Here is a 17,998-nt window from a genome sequence, read left to right as displayed (position 1 = left end):
CCCGCCGAGGCCTGCCTGTGCTTCCCGGGCAGTAGCGCGGTGCTCATTTACACACCACCCTCATGCAGCCTGGGCCCTACGCAGAGATTGTCTGCATGGTTATCCACCCAGTGGCTTATTAATTTCCAACAACTTATTCTTTTCAGTTAGATTTGTTTTAGAGGGAAACCTATATGCCTAATTTAGATCAATGGTTCTTACCCAGTTTTACCCCTTTTCTGTTCATTGGATGCCACAACTCTCTATGGAGTCAGGATTGGCATTTACCCCAGGGGACATTTGGCAATATCTGGAGACAGTTCTCAGTGCCACACTTAGGGAGAGGCTGCTACTGGCATCCAATAGGGAGAGGTTAGAATGCTGTTAAACATCCTACAATACACAGGACAGAGCTTCACAGCAGAGAATTTCCTGGCCCAAATGTCAGCACTGGCAATGTGGAGAAACTCTGCTTTAGATAAATGGCCAATATCGTTTGTCATAAAAAAGAAAGTAATCATAGAATAGATACAATAAAGTCCAAACTGTATTAGTACATTCTAGCCAGTTACTGTTATATATCAAGGAGTTAAAGACACAGTGAAGTCAAACCAGTACTTTCATGAATATAATTGGAAGGATTAAAAGACAGTTGATAAGGAATGCCTTTCCCATTTTGTGATTCAGTTCACCTAATGCCATGTCAATACTGGACACATAACAGTACCTCAGACACTGCCAGTGCCACCCCCTGTATTTTGGAAACACTGAGTAGAGAATGAGGCACCTAGCACGGAGTAGTAGATGCATGGTCTGGGGTGGCTTTTGATGGTGTTGCTGCTGTTTATGTATGTTTTTTAATCAATTAATTTTTTTGAGACAGAGTCTTGCTGTGGTGCCCAGGATGGAGTGCAGTAGTATGAGCTCAGCTCACGGCAGCCTCCGCCTCCTGAGCTCAAGTGATCTTCCTGCTTCAGCCTCCTGAGTAGCTGGGACTGCAGATTTTCTCTTCTGCAGGCATATGCCACTGCACCTGGCTAATTTTTGTATTTTTTTTGTAAAGATGAGGTTTCATCATGTTGCCTAGGCTGGTCTCAAACTCCTGGGCTCAAGTGATCCTCCCAACTCAGCCTCCCAAAGTGCTGGGATTCCAGGTGTGAGCCACTGCGCCTGGCCACTGCTGTTTCATTCAGCCCCGTAAGGTCAGTGTCAGCTTTGGTCTGTGAGAGGAAAGCGAGGCCCCTAGGGATAGAGTAACTTGCCTGCGCAGTCCCTACCCTATGCCACTTCTCCCTTTTTGGAATGGTGGCCTGTACTTTGGAAGTATTTCTATGGCAGAGGTGATGGGGCATGGGGTTGATTTTTTTCTAGACCTTTTCAGGCCTTTTCTGTTCATTGGATGCCACAACTCTCTATGGAGTCAGGATTGGCATTCTTTCTAACCAGGGAGGCCGGGCCTGCCAGCAGTGGAACCCAGCAGGTCCCCTAGAGTCCCGCCTGCCTTCTTCCCCCTGCCATCCCCTTTGTACCTCTGTGCACTTCCACCAGATCTTAAAATCCCTGACTTGTTTCCTAGCTCAGCTCTTCCTCTCACTGATGGAAGTCCATTCCCAGAGTAATGGCAGCACCGTGGTCCTCCCCACATCCTTGCTGAAAAGAATGGCACCCACTGCTTGCCTGGAGGCTCTTGGCAGAGCACGTTCCCTTTGCTGTCCAGCAGCCCCATGGAAAGTGGCTAGATTTACTCACATGATTTTCCCCCAAACTTCACCCTGAAACACAAGGGTGAACAAAGGACTTTCTGCCCCTCTTGGGACCCTTCTTGAATCTTTGATTCTTTCCCCCTTCAACAAAGAACTGTGTCTTGCCTAGAGCTCCCACAGTGGACAGTGAAGTGGGCTGGGGCCTGGCTGTTCAGATGCCATCACCGAGTGACCTCCTTGGGCACTTTCTCATTTCCTGAAATTGCTACTCCAAGCTGGGAGGTGACAAGCAGAACATGCCCTGGGGCTACCATAAGGCGCTGACTTTGGTCCAGTGATTCACAAGATGTGTATTAGAGTTAGGATTTCTTTTCCATATAGGGTTCGCATTTGGGCTTTCACATTTTCATCCAATGTTGGGTGAAACAGTTCATCTTAAGCTCATTAAGAGAGAAAGACATTACAAGATAAGTAGATGATTTAGTGGGGATAGAAGAGGAAGCACAGATCCACTCATCCTAATTTTCCTAGAGGAAACCTATTCTGAACTCAAAAGCCGTCTTCTGCCTCATGTCACTTTTTGTCCAGAGACTGCCCTGGCTTCTTCCATCTGGAGTCAGAGTCCCCATCCTGGCACGTTCACTCCCTATGAAACCCTGGAAATGAGCCACACAGCCCTGGTTTCCTTTTCTGTACAATGGGAACTATGATGATAAAAGTGTTGAGTTTTTGATGAAAAAAGCCCGACAATACCTGGCGTGTAATTGTCAGTATGTCAGTTTCTTCCATTCCACTGTGGGAGAACCAAAGGGGAATTGAGGGAACACTTTTCACCTTTTCAGGAGCTGCTGGAGTAGATGCCTCTGATTTCTGTCCTGAAACCAGCTGATCTTCATAAACTGGCCCGGGGTCCTCTGCTGGCCGATGTCTGATTTTCAAAGCATTGAGATGGTAGAGTAGTGGGATCCTGTGTAGGAGAACAGGCTTCTCGGCTTCCCTTCTTGAAAGATAGGAGTAGAAGTTCCTTGAAGAGGGCCAGTGCACCCACAAGAGTGGCATGTGGCCCCCAAACCTTGCCGAGCCCGTTTCATCTTGTGCTTTTGGTCTCTGTTCTAGGAGAGTAGCAGTTCCCTGAAGACTGGGAGGCACAGCTCAGGCCAAGACAAACCACACGAAACTTACCGACTGCTGAAACGCAGGAATCTGATCATAGAAGCTGTCACCAATCTTCGCTTAATCGAGAGTTTATTCACGTAAGGAGCTGTCTGTCTTCTTGCACTAACAGTAATCCTCCTACCAGTTGGTCATCAAAAGCCATGGACACCACTGAGCGGCGTTCAAATCTGTGTTCCACTGTGTAGATTCTCGTCTCGTTCCTTTGCAGTAGGAAGGATTTAGAGTTTACTCTTATTCAAAAGGAGCAGATACTGAGGAATATCAGCACACTAGTCAGAGAGAGAATGACTGAGCAGGAAGCAGAAGTCACAGGGAAAGTGCGTTTGTCTTTTCCTTACCTGGAAGATGGTTGCTCCAGAAGGGCTGTGGAGACACTTAAGCGGGTAGTAGCATTACTTCCAGACTTTTAGTTCTCCATGGTGCATTTTGTGCAAATAGCATCTTCTGGAGGAGAAAAAACAAGAGACACAAGTAGAGCTTCTGTGTTTGGGATGGAGTAGAGGCTCTGAACTCTGATGTGGTTCTTGTAACCTCCTGTCACCACCACCTCCTGGGTGGCATTTTCAGGGCTTCTAAGGCACCCAGTGTGAGAACCGCTTGATAAGGAGGAGCCTTACCTTCCACTAGGGACAGTCTCCTGAGTAGCTGGGATTACAGGCACCCTCCTGGCTAATTTTTGTATTTTTAGTAAAGACAGGGTTTCACCATGTTGGCCAGGCTGGTCTCAAACTCCTGACCTCAAGTGATCCGCCCGTCTGGGCCTCCCAAAGTGCTGCTATTACAGGCGTGAGCCACCACGCCCACTGGCCCTGCATTCTATGATCAGTGATCTAGAAAGATCACCATCGTGATTCAGTAAGACCTAGAGGAAGATGAACCCAGAGAGAAGTCAAAACGCACTTCAGATCTTAGGGGCTAGTGATAAACCGGAACAGCCCTTATCTGAATGTTAAATTAGCATTCGACTTGGTGAAGACAGGTTTCTATCATGGTGCACAGTTTCCCTGCCATCATGATCTCAAATTGTAGTCTCTTAAGTTGCTGGTGAAAGACTCTTAAGCTGCTGTCTTTGGTGGCTCGTCCTTATCTGATACGTTTGCCACAGAGGGAAACAATCATTAATGTCTCAAGAAGTCAGTCTTTCCAGGGTGGGGAAACCCTCTTTGGTCCTTCCCTGTTTCTGTTGGTACCGTGAGGCATGTCTCTGTTGCCTGGGTTGAGGAAGGCCTTCCAAGTTGAGATTGGGAGTGTTATCTGCTTATTTTGTGATTCCCAGGATTCAGAAGATGATCATGGATCAGGAGAAGCAGGAAGGTGTGTCCACCAAGTGCTGCAAGAAGTCCATTGTTCGCTTGGTGCGGAACCTGTCTGAGGAAGGTCTCTTGCGATTGTATCGGACCACTGTCATTCAAGATGGCATCAAGAAGAAGGTAACTAGGGCCTCCCCTGATGTCCAGAGCCAGCCTCGTGCTGTTGGAAGTTTTTGTCTAGCTTCTCTTGTCATTGCTGTATCCTGGTAGTTGCTTTATTACCAGTGACTGGGAATTTCCTGTTACGCCTCCTGATTTGGGGAATACAGGTTAGCTGGAAACAGAAAAGAGCAAAAATTTGCTAGGATTGTAAAGCATGTCAACTCCAGGCAGCAGCTGTGCAGGCATCCAGCCCCGCAGCCATCCTTGAAGAAGCAGAAGGCAGGCAGAGGCATATTGAAGTTCAGTCATTGAGGGACAAATGAAATAACATTTAGAAGGTGGGAAATTTAGACTAAGCAGCAAGAACGCTTTCCTTAGAGAGCTGAGGAAATATCCCAGAGGAAGCAATGGCATCAAGTCAGTGAGGATGCGCTGCCAGGTTATCCGATGGGAGCAGTACATCTCTTCTGCCTCGACATGTCTATTTCTGTAAAATTTAAAGTTTGGGGGGATGCATTCCCATAGCAACTGTAGCTCAGCAGCTTCATGGACATTCTAAGGCACACGTTTTTCACGGTCAGGGTAATTTGTGATGGTACAGCCAGGCACCAGGGCCAAAGGGAATGGTTGTGTGGGGACAGTCGCTCGTAATTTCCTGACCTTTTCTTCTGACTGCATTTTAAATCTCTGCCTTAAGAAAGCTCTGCTTTGATATTTTGTTTTCTTAATAAGCTAGCAAGGTCATTTTTGCTTTTCTACTTTTATTTTTTGAGAAATTTGAAAACTGCAGAGCAGTACAAAAAATGACTTAAGAAACAACAGTGTCTATCCTTCCCATATTGACAGCTCTTATCAGTTTTTATATCTACTGTAAGTCTTTAAAATAAAACAATAATGTCCCCTGGCCCCTGCTCCCTGCTTCCCCACCAGCCTGCCACTTGTGCCCTGAGCAGTGGCAGTGGGTTCCTGTACTGCCCTCTCTCAGTGAAGGCCGAGAAAAACCGTAGCCCAGTAGCAGCAGTGTCTTCGATTTCTGTTCATCTTCAAAGAGTGCAGTTGCTGAAGACAGGAATCCCCCACCCTCCCACCCTCCAGTCTAGGGTTAGGGAGCGGCAGGCAGGTATAGGCATCAGCTATGTCTCCAGGCAGTGCTGGAGGGAGTGGGCGAGGGATGGGGGCAGCGGGTAAGCATGGGGGGCCACATAACCTCAAAAATGAAAGTGCCCAGGCCTCTTGCCACCAGGTCCCACTATAGTAGCTGGTTTTTCCGGCTGGAAAGGGCTTCCGTCGTGTGCATGTGACTCTAGTACCAGCGTAGGTTTCCAGGCAGGACTTTCTCTGGCACCCAGAGCATGTGCTGCTGGCAGCCTTTGATCTGCTGGGGCCATGTGGACTGGAGCTGGTGTGCCTGTGTCAGTCTTTTGCCTTTGCTCCTGTGTTCTCCCCCGCCCGTGGGGGCCTCTGGGAAGTTTGCTGGGCCATTTGGCTGTGGAAAGTGGGGCAATGTGAATGCTGTATATTTCTCCCTTGCCTTTGACTTTTCTGAAATGTTGCCTCACTGCATCTCATTTGAGCTTCACAAAACCACAAAGCTGGTGGTTGGGGATGGGGGCGGGGTGGTCCTTATTTCACAAAGGAGGATCAGGAGAAAATGAGCCAAGAGTGGCGTTCGGGAGCCCTCGTCTAGGCGTTGTTGCCTGCCCTGTTTCCAGATCTGTCTGAGCCTGTGTTCAGCATGAAGCTGCTGGCCAGAGTGGATACTCAGACAGCCTGACCTTGCTGTCCCCTGCCTCAGCAGAGACAGGCAAGAAGCATGGCTCCCTGGGGTCCTGGCCATCCTCACCTGCCACAGCATGACTGGTGCACTCACACACACCGTGCTCCACTCCCCGACTCCCTGCTGAGCGTTCAAGTTACTTCCCTTCCACACAGTCTGTTTTTCATCCTGTGTATCTCTCATGAAATGATAACCACCTTAACTGTTCAGCTTCAGTAGCTCGGAAAAGGTAAAACAACAAAAGCAGCTCTAATTCTCTGCCGGTTGGTTTGGACGTGCGCCTGGCAGGAGTCCCATGATGGCACTCTCAGCAAGGGTAGATTAATGAAAGCCGCTTACCTTTTCCAGATGGAAGCCCTCAGGACTCACGAGCAACTGGGAAATTCTCAGATAGTGGGAAGGGGGCACAGAGCAGCCCGCCAGGTAGCAACAGAAACCAGTGGGCTGTGACAGCCCAGTGAGGGATTTGCAGGGGGACGGCTTTGTGTCCTGGCCCGATTCCTCAGTAGGGCTGAGCAGCCCCGGCACCCATGGCAGAGCCTGATTGCTTGGTCACTTGAGGGGTTTGGCTGCCAGTAGCTGCACCAGCATACTGTTCAGCAACACATTTTGTTTCGATCTCCTAATTGTGTTTTGGAAATGTTAATGAAAACAGGTGTGACTGAGGTTCCACCAGGAATCGACTTGTGGAGCCAAGTCTTCCTCAGCTCTTCTTCCTCAGCTCTTCTCTGATCTGTGGGATGCTCCAACCTCTCTCTCCAGGTGGATCTGGTGGTGCACCCGTCCATGGACCAGAACGACCCTCTGGTGAGAAGTGCCATCGAGCAGGTCCGCTTCCGGATCTCCAATTCAAGCACAGCCAACAGGCAAGTGGAGGCGCCTGGAAGGAACCCATAGCAAGGCTGCCAGGCCTGTGTGTCAGCCTGCAGCAATCCATAAGAGCCCTTTCTTTATACCTTCATGGATCAGTGGATTTGTTGGTTTGGAGTTCATGGTCCATGATATCCTAGTCTAAATAAGGACCAATTTCAGGATTCTGTAGGGGGGAAAAAAAGTCCTAATGGTCTTTATTCTGTCTGACAGAGCACTCCCCATCATAGGCCTCTGAAGTCTGACACTCACTCTCATAATGGCTCACAGTGATTCTGGTTGCCTTTCTCAGATCTTCTCTAATTTCATTCATGAACCGTGTAATGAGCTGAGAGAAAACTCAGGGGAGGGAGAAAGTTCTTAGCTGTGTCTCAGCTAGAAACTCTCACAGGCAGGCAGAGGGCTGATCTGGCTTGCACATGCTGGTTTGTGGGATCTGCTAAGTATTGGCCACACATACTTTGAATCAGTTGCTGGTTAATTTCTCATATAATTCCTGACTTCTAGCATTGATGTACATGTCAGAGATCTAGCATATTGGATTCCCTATCTCACAAGGAAGCACCCATAAGTGGAGGTGCCCTCTCCAGGGCCCCACAATCCCTACCACCCCCAAAAGTTTCAGTGACTTGACATTTTGTTTGCATCATCTCCCTGGCCCCTACAGGGAGCAGAATTTGAAACCCCCAGGCCAAGAGGCTGTATCTGATTCACACGGACAGACTCTGTCCTTTCTCTTAGCCCTTGATTTTCTCGGTACCTTATTGCATGTTTATTTGAACTGCAGGGTTAAAACTTCCCAGCCTCCAGTGCCCCAAGGGGAGGCAGAAGAAGACAGTCAAGGAAAAGAGGGCCCAAGTGGATCAGGGGACTCTCAGCTGAGTGCTTCCTCTAGATCAGAAAGTGGACGGATGAAAAAAAGTGATAAGAAAATGGGCATAACCCAGCTTAGAAATTATCACCCCATTGTAGGTAAGCAGCAGCTTCTTGTCTGTGTTTAGTTACATTTGATTTGTTGTTTGTATGACGATGTTTGAGGCACTTGGTCGTCTCCATTCGAGCTCTGAGCCACAGTCAGAAGAATCGCATCTGAGCTGTGGGCTGGATCCTGTTACTCTGGCCGCATAACTTCTTCCAGCGTCTGTTTGCCTATCTGCAAAATGGGGACAATTCTGCCTGCCATACCTTACAAGGCTTTGGATAGACTCAGACAAAATCCAGCTAGATGTCAATATGAGGAAAGAATAATTTCTTCTGCTGAATGTCCTTGAGTTGGAACATTCTACAAACTACAGAAAATTTCTCCCTGTCCCGACTCGACAAATCCCCCAGCAGCACAGTCATTGATGAGTCTGAGTGCTCCTATAATTTCCTCAGAGTTGGAGCGCTGACGGATTCCCTCCTCCCTCATTTCTGAATTTGTGCTGAGCAAAGCAGGTGGCCATGGCATTATAATCAGGATGCTCAGCTCCTCTCCAGGCCACGGCACATATGCTGGTTCAGGAAGGAGGGAAAATTTGGCTCATCGGGGCCCGACTGTCAGGCAGCATTGGGTCCGAGACACAGCAGACCCAGGGATTCCAAGTGGAAGAGATTGTGTGCGTGACTTCCGTTTCCCAGGGCTGCAGCCCCACAGCGTGGCATTTACTCTCAAGGTTTCCCTGTTAGAAGGCACAGGTGAAGGAGGAACAGCAGCATGAGTGTGTGCAGCTAGACAGCATTTGCACTTGAATGGACCAGGGGCAGCACGGGTGTTCCTCGGGTGGGCCTTTTCTGACTGCCTGTCCTGTACCCTCTTGCTGTGCCTACCTCCTCTCTCAGCCGTCATCTCTCACTGGGGAAAACCAAGCAACAGTGCATTTGCATCAACAAAGAAATAAGCCCCTTTAAAATAACGGAGATGGCTGGGCACGGTGGCTCATGCCTGTGACCCCAGCGCTTTGGGAGGCCAAGGTGGGTGAGTCATGAGGTCAGGAGATTGAGACCATCCTGGCCAGCATGGTGAAACCATGTCTACTAAAAATACAAAAATTAGCTTGGTGTGGTGTCTGCAATCCCAGCTAATTGGGAGGCTGAGGCAGAATTACTTGAACCGGGGAGGTGGAGGTTGCAGTGAGCTGAGATCATGGCACTGCACTCCAGCCTGGGCAACAGAGCGAGACTCTATCTCAAAAAAAAACACAAAATGACAACAAAAACTGAGATTATGGAATATTTGGCACAGTTCTCATCAAGCCAGTATCCAGTAGCTTCTCATCCAGTAGCTACTTATCCAGTAGCTTCTCAGGCCCTCTGTTAGGCCGTTCTTAGGCTGCTATAACGGAATACCTGAGGATGGGTCATTTGCAAAGAAAAGAGGCTTAATTGGCTGATAGTTCTACAGGCTGTATAGGAAGCATGGTGCCAGCATTTGCTTGGGTCCTGCTGAGGCCTCAGGAAGCTTCCAGCCATGATGGAAGGTGAAGGAGGAACAGGCACATCACATGGCAAAAGCAGGAGCAAGAGACAGAGTTGGGGGAGGTGCCACACACTTTTAAACAACCAGATCTCATGAGGATGGCACCAAGCCATGAGGGATCACCCATACCCAGACGCCTCCCACCAGGCCCCATCACCAGCACTGAGGATTACATGCCAATGTGAGATGTGGAGGGGCATCCAAACCTTCCCACCCTCCTTGCTGATGCCCTGCTTGGTTGCCCTCCTGCCACAGGTTCTGCACTCTCCTTCCTTGCTCCGCCTCCCCTTCCAGGAGTGTGTGGGGCACACCCCCACCTCAGGCCCCTTGCATTTGCCCTGTAGACACTCCCCAAGGGGTCTGCACTGCCGGCAGCTCCTTCACCAACTGGAGTTCACTCTAAGGCTCCCCAGTGAGGCCTCTCCTTTTGTAGAATTGCAGCCCTCCTCCCATCTGTGCTTTATTTTCTGCACCAGCTGTTTTCATCTGATGGGCTATTTTAGATCTTATATTTTATTATCAGTCCTTGCCCATTAGAAAGTAAGCTCTAAGACAGTAAGAATATTTGCCATCTTTCTGGCCCCTGGCACATAATGGCACTCAATCGGTTTTTAATGAATTAAACTGAATTCAATATGGGATTTTTCAAGCACCGCCCTCTCCCTTTCTTGCTTTAGTTCCCGGACTGGGGCGTTCTCTAGGGTTTCTGCCCAAAATGCCTCGCCTGCGGGTGGTCCACATGTTTCTGTGGTACCTCATCTATGGGCACCCTGGCAGCAGCACTGTGGAGAAACCAAGCCTCATCAGTGAACGGAGAACGATAAAGCAGGAGTCGGGCAGGGCAGGTTTCCGGCCGTCCTCCTCTGGAAATGCCTGGGAGGCCTGCTCTGAAGCCCCATCTAAAGACAGCCAAGGCAGTGTTACCTGGGAGGCTGAAGTGGAGCTCGCCACGGAGACAGGTGAGAGGCCCCTGCCACTCCTGCACCTGGGGCAGGCAGGCCCAGTAGTAGGATCCAGGGAGAAACATGATGGTTCCTTATCCTTGTATAAACTGGCTGCAGCCTCTGATCCAAATGGAAACATAATCCACACTTCCTGAACCTGCAGGCTTTCTTCCTCATCTTCCTTCCTGCCTGACAAGTAGAGTTTTCCTCGAGTTGGGGGTAAGGACATCAAGACCTCCTGGGAGATGATGTCACCATGTGTCACCATGGTGACTGGGATCCTGGCTGCCGGGGGTAACTGTGAGTTTTTTCCTAGTGTATGTGGACGATGCCTCGTGGATGCGCTACATCCCCCCGCTCCCAATCCACAGGGACTTCGGCTTTGGCTGGGCTCTCGTCAGCGACATCCTCCTCTGCCTTCCCCTCTCCATCTTCGTCCAGATCGTGCAAGTCAGCTACAAGGTATTGGTGACAGGAGCCATCACAGGACTGGCCCCTCGGCTCTGGGCTGGGAGGCCTACACTCACCTGGGCAAGGGAGGATACTTGAAGACCCAGGGTTGCCCAGATGGATGGGTGGATGGGTGGATGGATGGATAGATGGATGCTCAGTCAAGGGAAAATACTTTAAGGATTTGTTTGAGATAGATTAGACTAGATTAGATTAGAAAGATGATTGGGTGGATGGGTGGGTGGTTGATCAGGGGTAAATACTTCAAAGAGTCGTTCTTCTAAATGGATCTATTGGTAGGTAGGTAGGTAGACAGAAAGAAGACAATTATATTACAACAATAAAACATGATGTTTTTAGAAATTTGGTAAATAGAGAAAGATAAAATAGAAATTACCCATAACTGTATCACTCAGAGATATAATTACTACTAAGTAATTATCTTGGTAAGTTTTTTGTAGTCTTTCATTTCTGTGCCATACATACTTGTGTGTACACGGGTATGTGTGTGATCTCCCTCTAAAAAAAAACTGAATTGAAACTATATTCTCTCTTATTGTCTGTGCTTTTGACTAAAGAATGTTTCCTATTTTTTGCGTCATTAACTTTTTTAGACTTGATATTAAGTAGATTCATGGTATTCTTGTCTAATTTATTTAACTATAATATTTTCTATTTTTGGACATTTAAATTCCACTTTCTTGCTACCGTTGAGTAGGTATTTATTATGATATGTTGATGAATACCTTTTGGTAGACATAGATTGGCGGCTCCAGCATTATTTTCTTCGGGTAAGGATAGGAGCAGAATCACTGGCTTCAAAAGGAACGCGTGTTCTCCATCTCATCTTTTCTTGTTTAATATAAATGTATATATTCTTGTGTTGCCCCCGGGAAAGGTTTAGCAATTTCTATGCCCACCAGCAGGGTAGGAGGGCACCTGTTTATTGCTCCCTGCAGTGTGGTAGTTGGGCTGGAGGGGAGGGGCAGCAAGGCCAAAGGCAGAGATGCACTGGCACTTGGTGAGGCAGGGACGAGAGCCTAGTGGGCAGGTTCAGGGAGACTATGTTCAGAAAATAGTGGCGAACACTTTTTCAAGTTTCTTGAGGGCCAGGGTGAGCTGAACCTGCACATCACCTCTTCAGGTGGACAACCTGGAGGACTTTCTGAACCACCCGCTGAAGAAGCACACGCTGATCCGCTTTCTCCCCAGGCCCATCCGGCAGCAGCTTCTGTACAAGAGGTGAGGCCATTGAACCTGATCCAGAGTGGCCACAGGTCTAAACAAACCCTTTAGTCAGGGCTCTGAGCCATCATTCACCAGGAAGAGGAAAAGGTTTCTAACTTCCAGCTTGCAAAAACTCAAGATTTTTATTAAGTTATTAATATTAATGGAAGTATTGATTTATTACTTGATTTGAAGGTTCTTTTAAAGTAAAATCTGCTGCTAATGTCTGCAAGTACGGGAATGTTTTTTTTCCCCCTTTCATTACTTTTACTTTCCAAATCAAATCCCCGGTGTCAGGTTGATCTCTGTGGCCCTGGTTGGGTGTTAGGTTGGGTAGTTCTGGGCCTCAGTACAGTGTCAGCTTGAGGCTGGTCCTCCAGTGACCACCAGGTGGAAAAGAGAAGAAGGAAGTCGCACCCCTCACCCCACATGCAGACCTCTGCGGCTAGCTGTGAGTGTGGTGTGATGGGAACCTCCCGCCCCCTCTGTTTTCTAGGCGTTACATTTTTTCGGTGGTGGAGAACCTTCAGAGGCTGTGCTACATGGGGCTGCTACAGTTTGGTCCCACGGAAAAGTTTCAGGATAAAGATCAGGTAATGTCTCTCAAGTTGAAACAAAGGAGATTCTGATTGTTTAACAGTCTCCAAGCAGCCAAACCCAATGTGGGTTCTCCCCGTCTGGTGTCTCCCGTTAGGTCTTTATCTTCTTGAAGAAGAATGCAGTCATTGTTGACACCACCATCTGCGACCCACATTACAACCTGGCGCGAAGCAGCCGGCCCTTCGAGAGGCGCCTCTATGTCCTGAACTCAATGCAGGATGTGGAAAACTACTGGTTTGACCTGCAGTGCGTCTGCCTCAACACCCCACTAGGTGGGTGTCGGCTGTTTCAGCTGGACCTGGCTGCTTGTGCTCCTTTCTGTGTGCTAACTGGGATTTAGGGCTAGAAAAGCCTAGGAGTCGCCTCAACCAGTGGTGTGTTCCGAGTGCTCCCCAGAGGCCCAGAGCACCCCTGGGGCTCCCTCAGAAAGGAGAGTGGTGGGTCTTGAATGGGTGGGGTGCTCCCAGTTCCCCCACCCAGTTGAGCCCAGGTAGCTGCACTTTGTCTTCATTTGTTCGCTGAGTAGGTATTTATTAAACACCTGATGTGTGTCACTTCCTCTGCCTGACCATGCTGCAGTGAGGACACACCCCGCCCTGCCTCCGTGAGACTTGGAATCTAGTGTGAAGAGGAGACACAGCTCACAGGAGTGCGATGAGGGCCCGGGTGTTGGTTGCAGGGGTGTTTATTCCAGGGCTCAGGAGCAGCCTTGCTGTGGAGGAGACATTGGAGCTGAATCCTATAGGATGAGGCAGAGCCAGGGCCAGAGCTGGGGAGGGCATCCCAGGTAGGGGCAGTGCCACAAGCTGAGGCCCTGAGTGGTATGTTGGAGAAAGAGAGGAGGCCATGTGGGTGGGAGGAGAGTGGCATCCACTGGTGACAGTGGGGAGGACAGGGCAGGGCTAGAGGTGTTTTGGAGGGAACTGACATGATGTGCTGGTGACTTTGCTGAATTGGGCTTTGCTGGGAGCCTCTGCCCACACCCCTCTCCCTCCCTAGAAGGGCCCTCCCTCCCTCACTCGCTTCTCAGATGCCCACTCCTACTTGAGGCATCACCTCTCAGAGAAAGCCTGTCCACAGCTTTATTAGCATCATTCCATTTCATCCTGTGAGTTCCTCGTGTTTAGAATAGTTGGCTTCCATCGCCACGATGTGTTGCAAAGGCCGGGTGCACAGTTGGCTTCCTGTAAATGTGGATCAAATGCATGGAGGGTCTGCAGAAAGCAAGAGAGCCTCGCCTGTAGTGCTTTTCCTCCAGGCCTCTCTCCACCTGGCCTTTTCCTGCCACCTCTACCAGGAGGGAAAGGAAATCACGTTCAACTTGCACCTCCAAGAGGAGTTCCATTCTGCTCCTCCCTTCTTGAAGCTGGAAGATCCAGTATCACATTTTGATTTTTGCAAAGTGGGAGTCACACATTTTACTTGGCAGAATTATTTAATGCCAAGAGTAATAGCACTTGTATTTAGAAACTTTCATGGGTCCAGACATATTTTAGAACATTGTGTTTCATAGAATCCTCGGCATTCAGCAGTGAGCTAGGCTTTTGCCAATTTAGATTTTAATAATGCCCTAATTCCCCTGCATTTTATATGTAGATAAAAATTTATGAACCAGCATGAATTTGCACCAGAGTTTTTCAGGCCTGACAATTGGTGAATTTCCATCCCTTTAGGTGTTCATGAGCAGAAATGGCAGAGGCTTATTGAGCCCATTAATCAGGCATTGATTATCCCTTCATTCAATAAACATTTGAAGACGTTCTGCCCCAAGGACGAGGGGAAAAGCATCATATAATGAGATGCAATCATCTTTTAGAGTAGGTGCTGCATGAACATTAGCCTGCGTAAGAATCACCTGAGGAACATATTAAATGCTGATTACTGGGCCCTACCCAGAGAGTGCGTTTTTCACAAGCAGACTTGTGCTGCTGTTATTTATATGAGAAGCTTTGCCTTAAATACTGTTAGTTTCAAGGGTCCATTCAAATGGGTGACCTCGGGCAAGCTACTTGTAACCTCCCTGAATCTTAGTTAATTTCTAAGCTGAGAACTCCACTGCCACCACTATATGGGCCAAGGTGAAGTTGGGCAAGGCGTCTCATGTAAAGTTCCAGCTGCGGGGTGTGGGGCTTGCGCTCTCGCGGCCCAGGCCCCTCCAGCCATGCCATCGAGCCGAGGTCTCCGAGCATGCTAGGAGAGAGTCTTTAGAGTCTACAAACCTTCCCTCACCTATCAAGCAGTGCTTTTAGTGGTATCTTATATTTCTTTGCAAGAAATGCAATTTTCTGTATTATAGAATAACTGGATATCATTTCTCAACTCCATTAGCAAACCTCTTGAGCACTTAGGAGACATCTGGCTGCACCTGGAGCCAGGTGGGGCCCAGGCCTGCTTCATGCAGTACATCTCAGCAATCTATCTATGCAGGCCCCTCCCCGTTCCTGCCTCCACCAGCAAGGGCCGTCGTTTCTGCCACTCTGGCGCCAGCAGCTCCCGGGACTTTCTGAGAGACAGGAAGGCCTGGGTTTCCCTTGCGCTAGACTCCCTGAGCCTGCTGGGCTCTCTCTACTGCCTTGCCTGCCTTCTGTCTTTAGTGAGTTCAGTCTGGCATAAACTCTTTCCTCAGGTCACCCACCAGTACTCCGACTCTCTTCCTCTGTTCCTCTGTTCCTCTCTTCCTCTGTTCCTCTCTTCCTCTGACTTTCTTGTATGGATATTTTGTATGAAGAGGTCTTAACAATCTCAGACCTCCCAGTGGCCAGGGAGCCTTTTCACAGGCGGGGAATCCACTCTTCTTCCCCACTCAGCCACAGGCAGTAGCCACCAGAGCTGCAGCAGGAAGGTGTGATCAGTCACCCTGATGTTTGGTTTTCCAGGCGTGGTGCGCTGCCCGCGCGTCAGGAAGAACAGCAGCACAGACCAGGGCAGCGACGAGGAGGGCAGCCTACAGAAGGAGCAGGAGAGCGCCATGGACAAGCACAACCTGGAGCGCAAGTGCGCCATGCTGGAGTACACCACGTGCGTGTCCGTCCCAAGCGCGGCCAGCTGGGACTGGGCTGTGGTGGTGCTCGTTTCAGATGCCTGCCCGCCCTTGTCTGGCTTAGGATGTCAGGCCAGACGGCCTGTGTCTCTGGTGCAGAGGCTGCAGATGGCTGGCTCCAGACATACTTTATTTAGCCCACATCTTGTTTTTAAAAATGTAATCAGTTATCAAAATTTATTTTGGAATTTTATATAAAAATCTGGATTTTTGACTTATCTTGCAAAAGTGAAAAACAGTCAACACTTAGGGCCCCCAAATTCTTCATTGCTACCTCTGGGGTGTTTTTCTGGAAAGGTGAAAGTTGGTTATAAATAATGTCCCTCACCCCAAGCCATGGGCTCTCTTTTTTAGTGATGACCAAGAAGCGTTCTTTTCTGTTGATTTCCTGTCTTTTAGTGGAAGTCGTGAGGTGGTGGATGAAGGCTTGATCCCCGGAGATGGGCTGGGTGCCGCAGGGCTTGATTCCAGCTTCTATGGACACCTCAAGCGCAACTGGATCTGGACCAGCTACATCATCAACCAGGCCAAAAAGGTGGGCATGTGTCACAATGGACCACAATCTCAGGGGTCCTCGCTGCTCACCCTCCTGTCCCTCCCTGCCTGACCAGAGACACAAATACTGGCTTCTGTATTGACAGTGCGTCAGGCCCCTCAAATGTGTGCCTGGCCTGTTTTTTCCCAGTGAATTCTAACTTACTCTGTGACGTGGACAGGTATTCCTTTTTAAAGAAGGATCAGAAGATCTGGGTGACACAGGTCCTCCAGGAGGGAGTACATGAGCAATGGTAAAGCGGGTGGCAGGAGACTCCAGCCCCTGGCTGTCGGTGCACAGCGGCCCTTAGCTTCCTAAGAGACCTTGGTGCATTTGTTACTCTGGGCGGCTGGGGATTCGTGGAAGCTCATGCTTCATCCCAGTGCTGTGCTTGTCTCACAGGAGAACACTGCCGCAGAGAACGGACTCACAGTGAGGCTCCAGACATTTCTGTCTAAGCGCCCATTGCCTCTCAGTGCCAGAGGTACGTGTGCTGAGGGTTCACCCCAGAAGTAAATATGGTACCAGTTCAGGGCCTAAACGACCACCCTATGTTCAGTTTGGTCTTCCTGTCCTTTATAGCACTCATCCTGAAACTGTTTTCTCCTGTGATTATGTCTAGGCAACAGCAGGTTGAATATTTGGGGGGAAGCAAGCGTAGGCTCCGAGCTCTGTGCTGACTGGGAAGAGCAGTTTGAGGTGGACCGAGAGCCTTCGCTGGACCGAAACCGGAGAGTGAGGGGTGGGAAAAGCCAGAAGCGGAAGCGGCTGAAGAAGGACCCTGGGAAGAAGATCAAGAGAAGAAAGAAAGGTTAAGTTGTGATCATTTACATTTACTGGGTCTTGTCTTTACATTTTGGCTTGGAGACATGCAACAGCCTCACTCCAGCCGGGCCTGAGCTCTGTCCTTCAACGCGAGTTTCCACCTTCCCTTGATGTGTGGCACTGACTCTCTGTGATGGTTGCTTTATTTCCACATCCATCTGGCAGACAAGAGAGCCTCAAGTGTCCCATAGGCTTCCCTTTTAGAGCTTCTGACTTTAGGAACTCATTCAGTTCAAATGCCTAGTTTCATCTCAGCTGAAAAAATGTCAGCAACAGCCTCATCACAACTAGCCCAAATCCTAATTTTGGGGGGGGGGGTTTACCTTTTAATATCTGTGTTTATGCTAATCAAGCCAAAGTTCAAAGGCATGTTGCATTTTAATTTTTAAATTTTTATTTTTTTGCATCAGTCTCACTCTGTCGCCCAGGCTAGAGTGCAATGGTATGATCTTGGCCGACTGCAACCTCTGCCTCCTGGGCTCAAGCAGTTCTCCTGCCTCAGCTTCTTGAGTAGCTGGGATTACAGGCATATGCCACCACACCCAGTTAATTTTGTATTTTTAGTAGAGACGGGGTTTTGCCGTATTGGCCAGGCTGGTCTCAAACTCCTGACCTCAAGTGAGCCACCATGCTGGGCCCGTTACATTTTTAAATTAGAGGGAAGCTGGGAGTCGCGTAAGCCTGCAGCACCTTCTGATTTGATGCACCCCTTGTATGGTGCCTTTTAGACTGCCATTTTGAGTTCTTCATCCAGCCAGTATTTGTAGCAGAGGGGGTGATAAGGAGACCAGTGTCTAGTTTTTCGACCACTTTTGTATTTCCTAAGTGGTTCACGAGTTTTAACAGCAGCCACTGATGGCTGGTAGCTATTTCAGATAAAGACAGAATGTTTAAACAGGAACCTGTTTTTAGTGGTTTATTTGGCTGGCATTCATAACAAATAGCATTCTATCAGTTGAAATGGCCCCCTCAGTTTCGCCTCTCGTAGATATGTGTAGCACC

The 17,998-nt window shown here is 48.9% G+C and overlaps 1 protein-coding gene across 2 annotated transcripts in view; it reads left to right on the top strand.

Moving 5' to 3' along the window:
* Nucleotides 1-17,998, top strand: part of GTF3C1 (general transcription factor IIIC subunit 1) — an 86,681-nt gene that overhangs the window by 41,599 nt on the left and 27,084 nt on the right. For both annotated transcript variants that reach the window (XM_073015257.1, XM_073015256.1), the window contains exons 11-23: nucleotides 2,799-2,935; nucleotides 4,135-4,288; nucleotides 6,810-6,913; nucleotides 7,705-7,889; nucleotides 10,053-10,334; nucleotides 10,636-10,781; nucleotides 11,914-12,011; nucleotides 12,493-12,589; nucleotides 12,691-12,868; nucleotides 15,473-15,614; nucleotides 16,036-16,171; nucleotides 16,574-16,655; nucleotides 16,794-16,982. In XM_073015257.1, coding sequence (XP_072871358.1) covers nucleotides 2,799-2,935; nucleotides 4,135-4,288; nucleotides 6,810-6,913; nucleotides 7,705-7,889; nucleotides 10,053-10,334; nucleotides 10,636-10,781; nucleotides 11,914-12,011; nucleotides 12,493-12,589; nucleotides 12,691-12,868; nucleotides 15,473-15,614; nucleotides 16,036-16,171; nucleotides 16,574-16,655; nucleotides 16,794-16,982 — 1,930 coding nt within the window. The remainder of the gene's footprint in view (nucleotides 1-2,798; nucleotides 2,936-4,134; nucleotides 4,289-6,809; nucleotides 6,914-7,704; nucleotides 7,890-10,052; nucleotides 10,335-10,635; nucleotides 10,782-11,913; nucleotides 12,012-12,492; nucleotides 12,590-12,690; nucleotides 12,869-15,472; nucleotides 15,615-16,035; nucleotides 16,172-16,573; nucleotides 16,656-16,793; nucleotides 16,983-17,998) is intronic.

The sequence above is a fragment of the Chlorocebus sabaeus genome, chromosome 5 (genome assembly GCF_047675955.1).
Source record: "Chlorocebus sabaeus isolate Y175 chromosome 5, mChlSab1.0.hap1, whole genome shotgun sequence".
In the NCBI taxonomy this organism is placed as follows: domain Eukaryota; kingdom Metazoa; phylum Chordata; class Mammalia; order Primates; family Cercopithecidae; genus Chlorocebus; species Chlorocebus sabaeus.
Note: the sequence above shows the minus strand (reverse complement) of the source record. Positions and strands in the feature narration are given on the sequence as shown.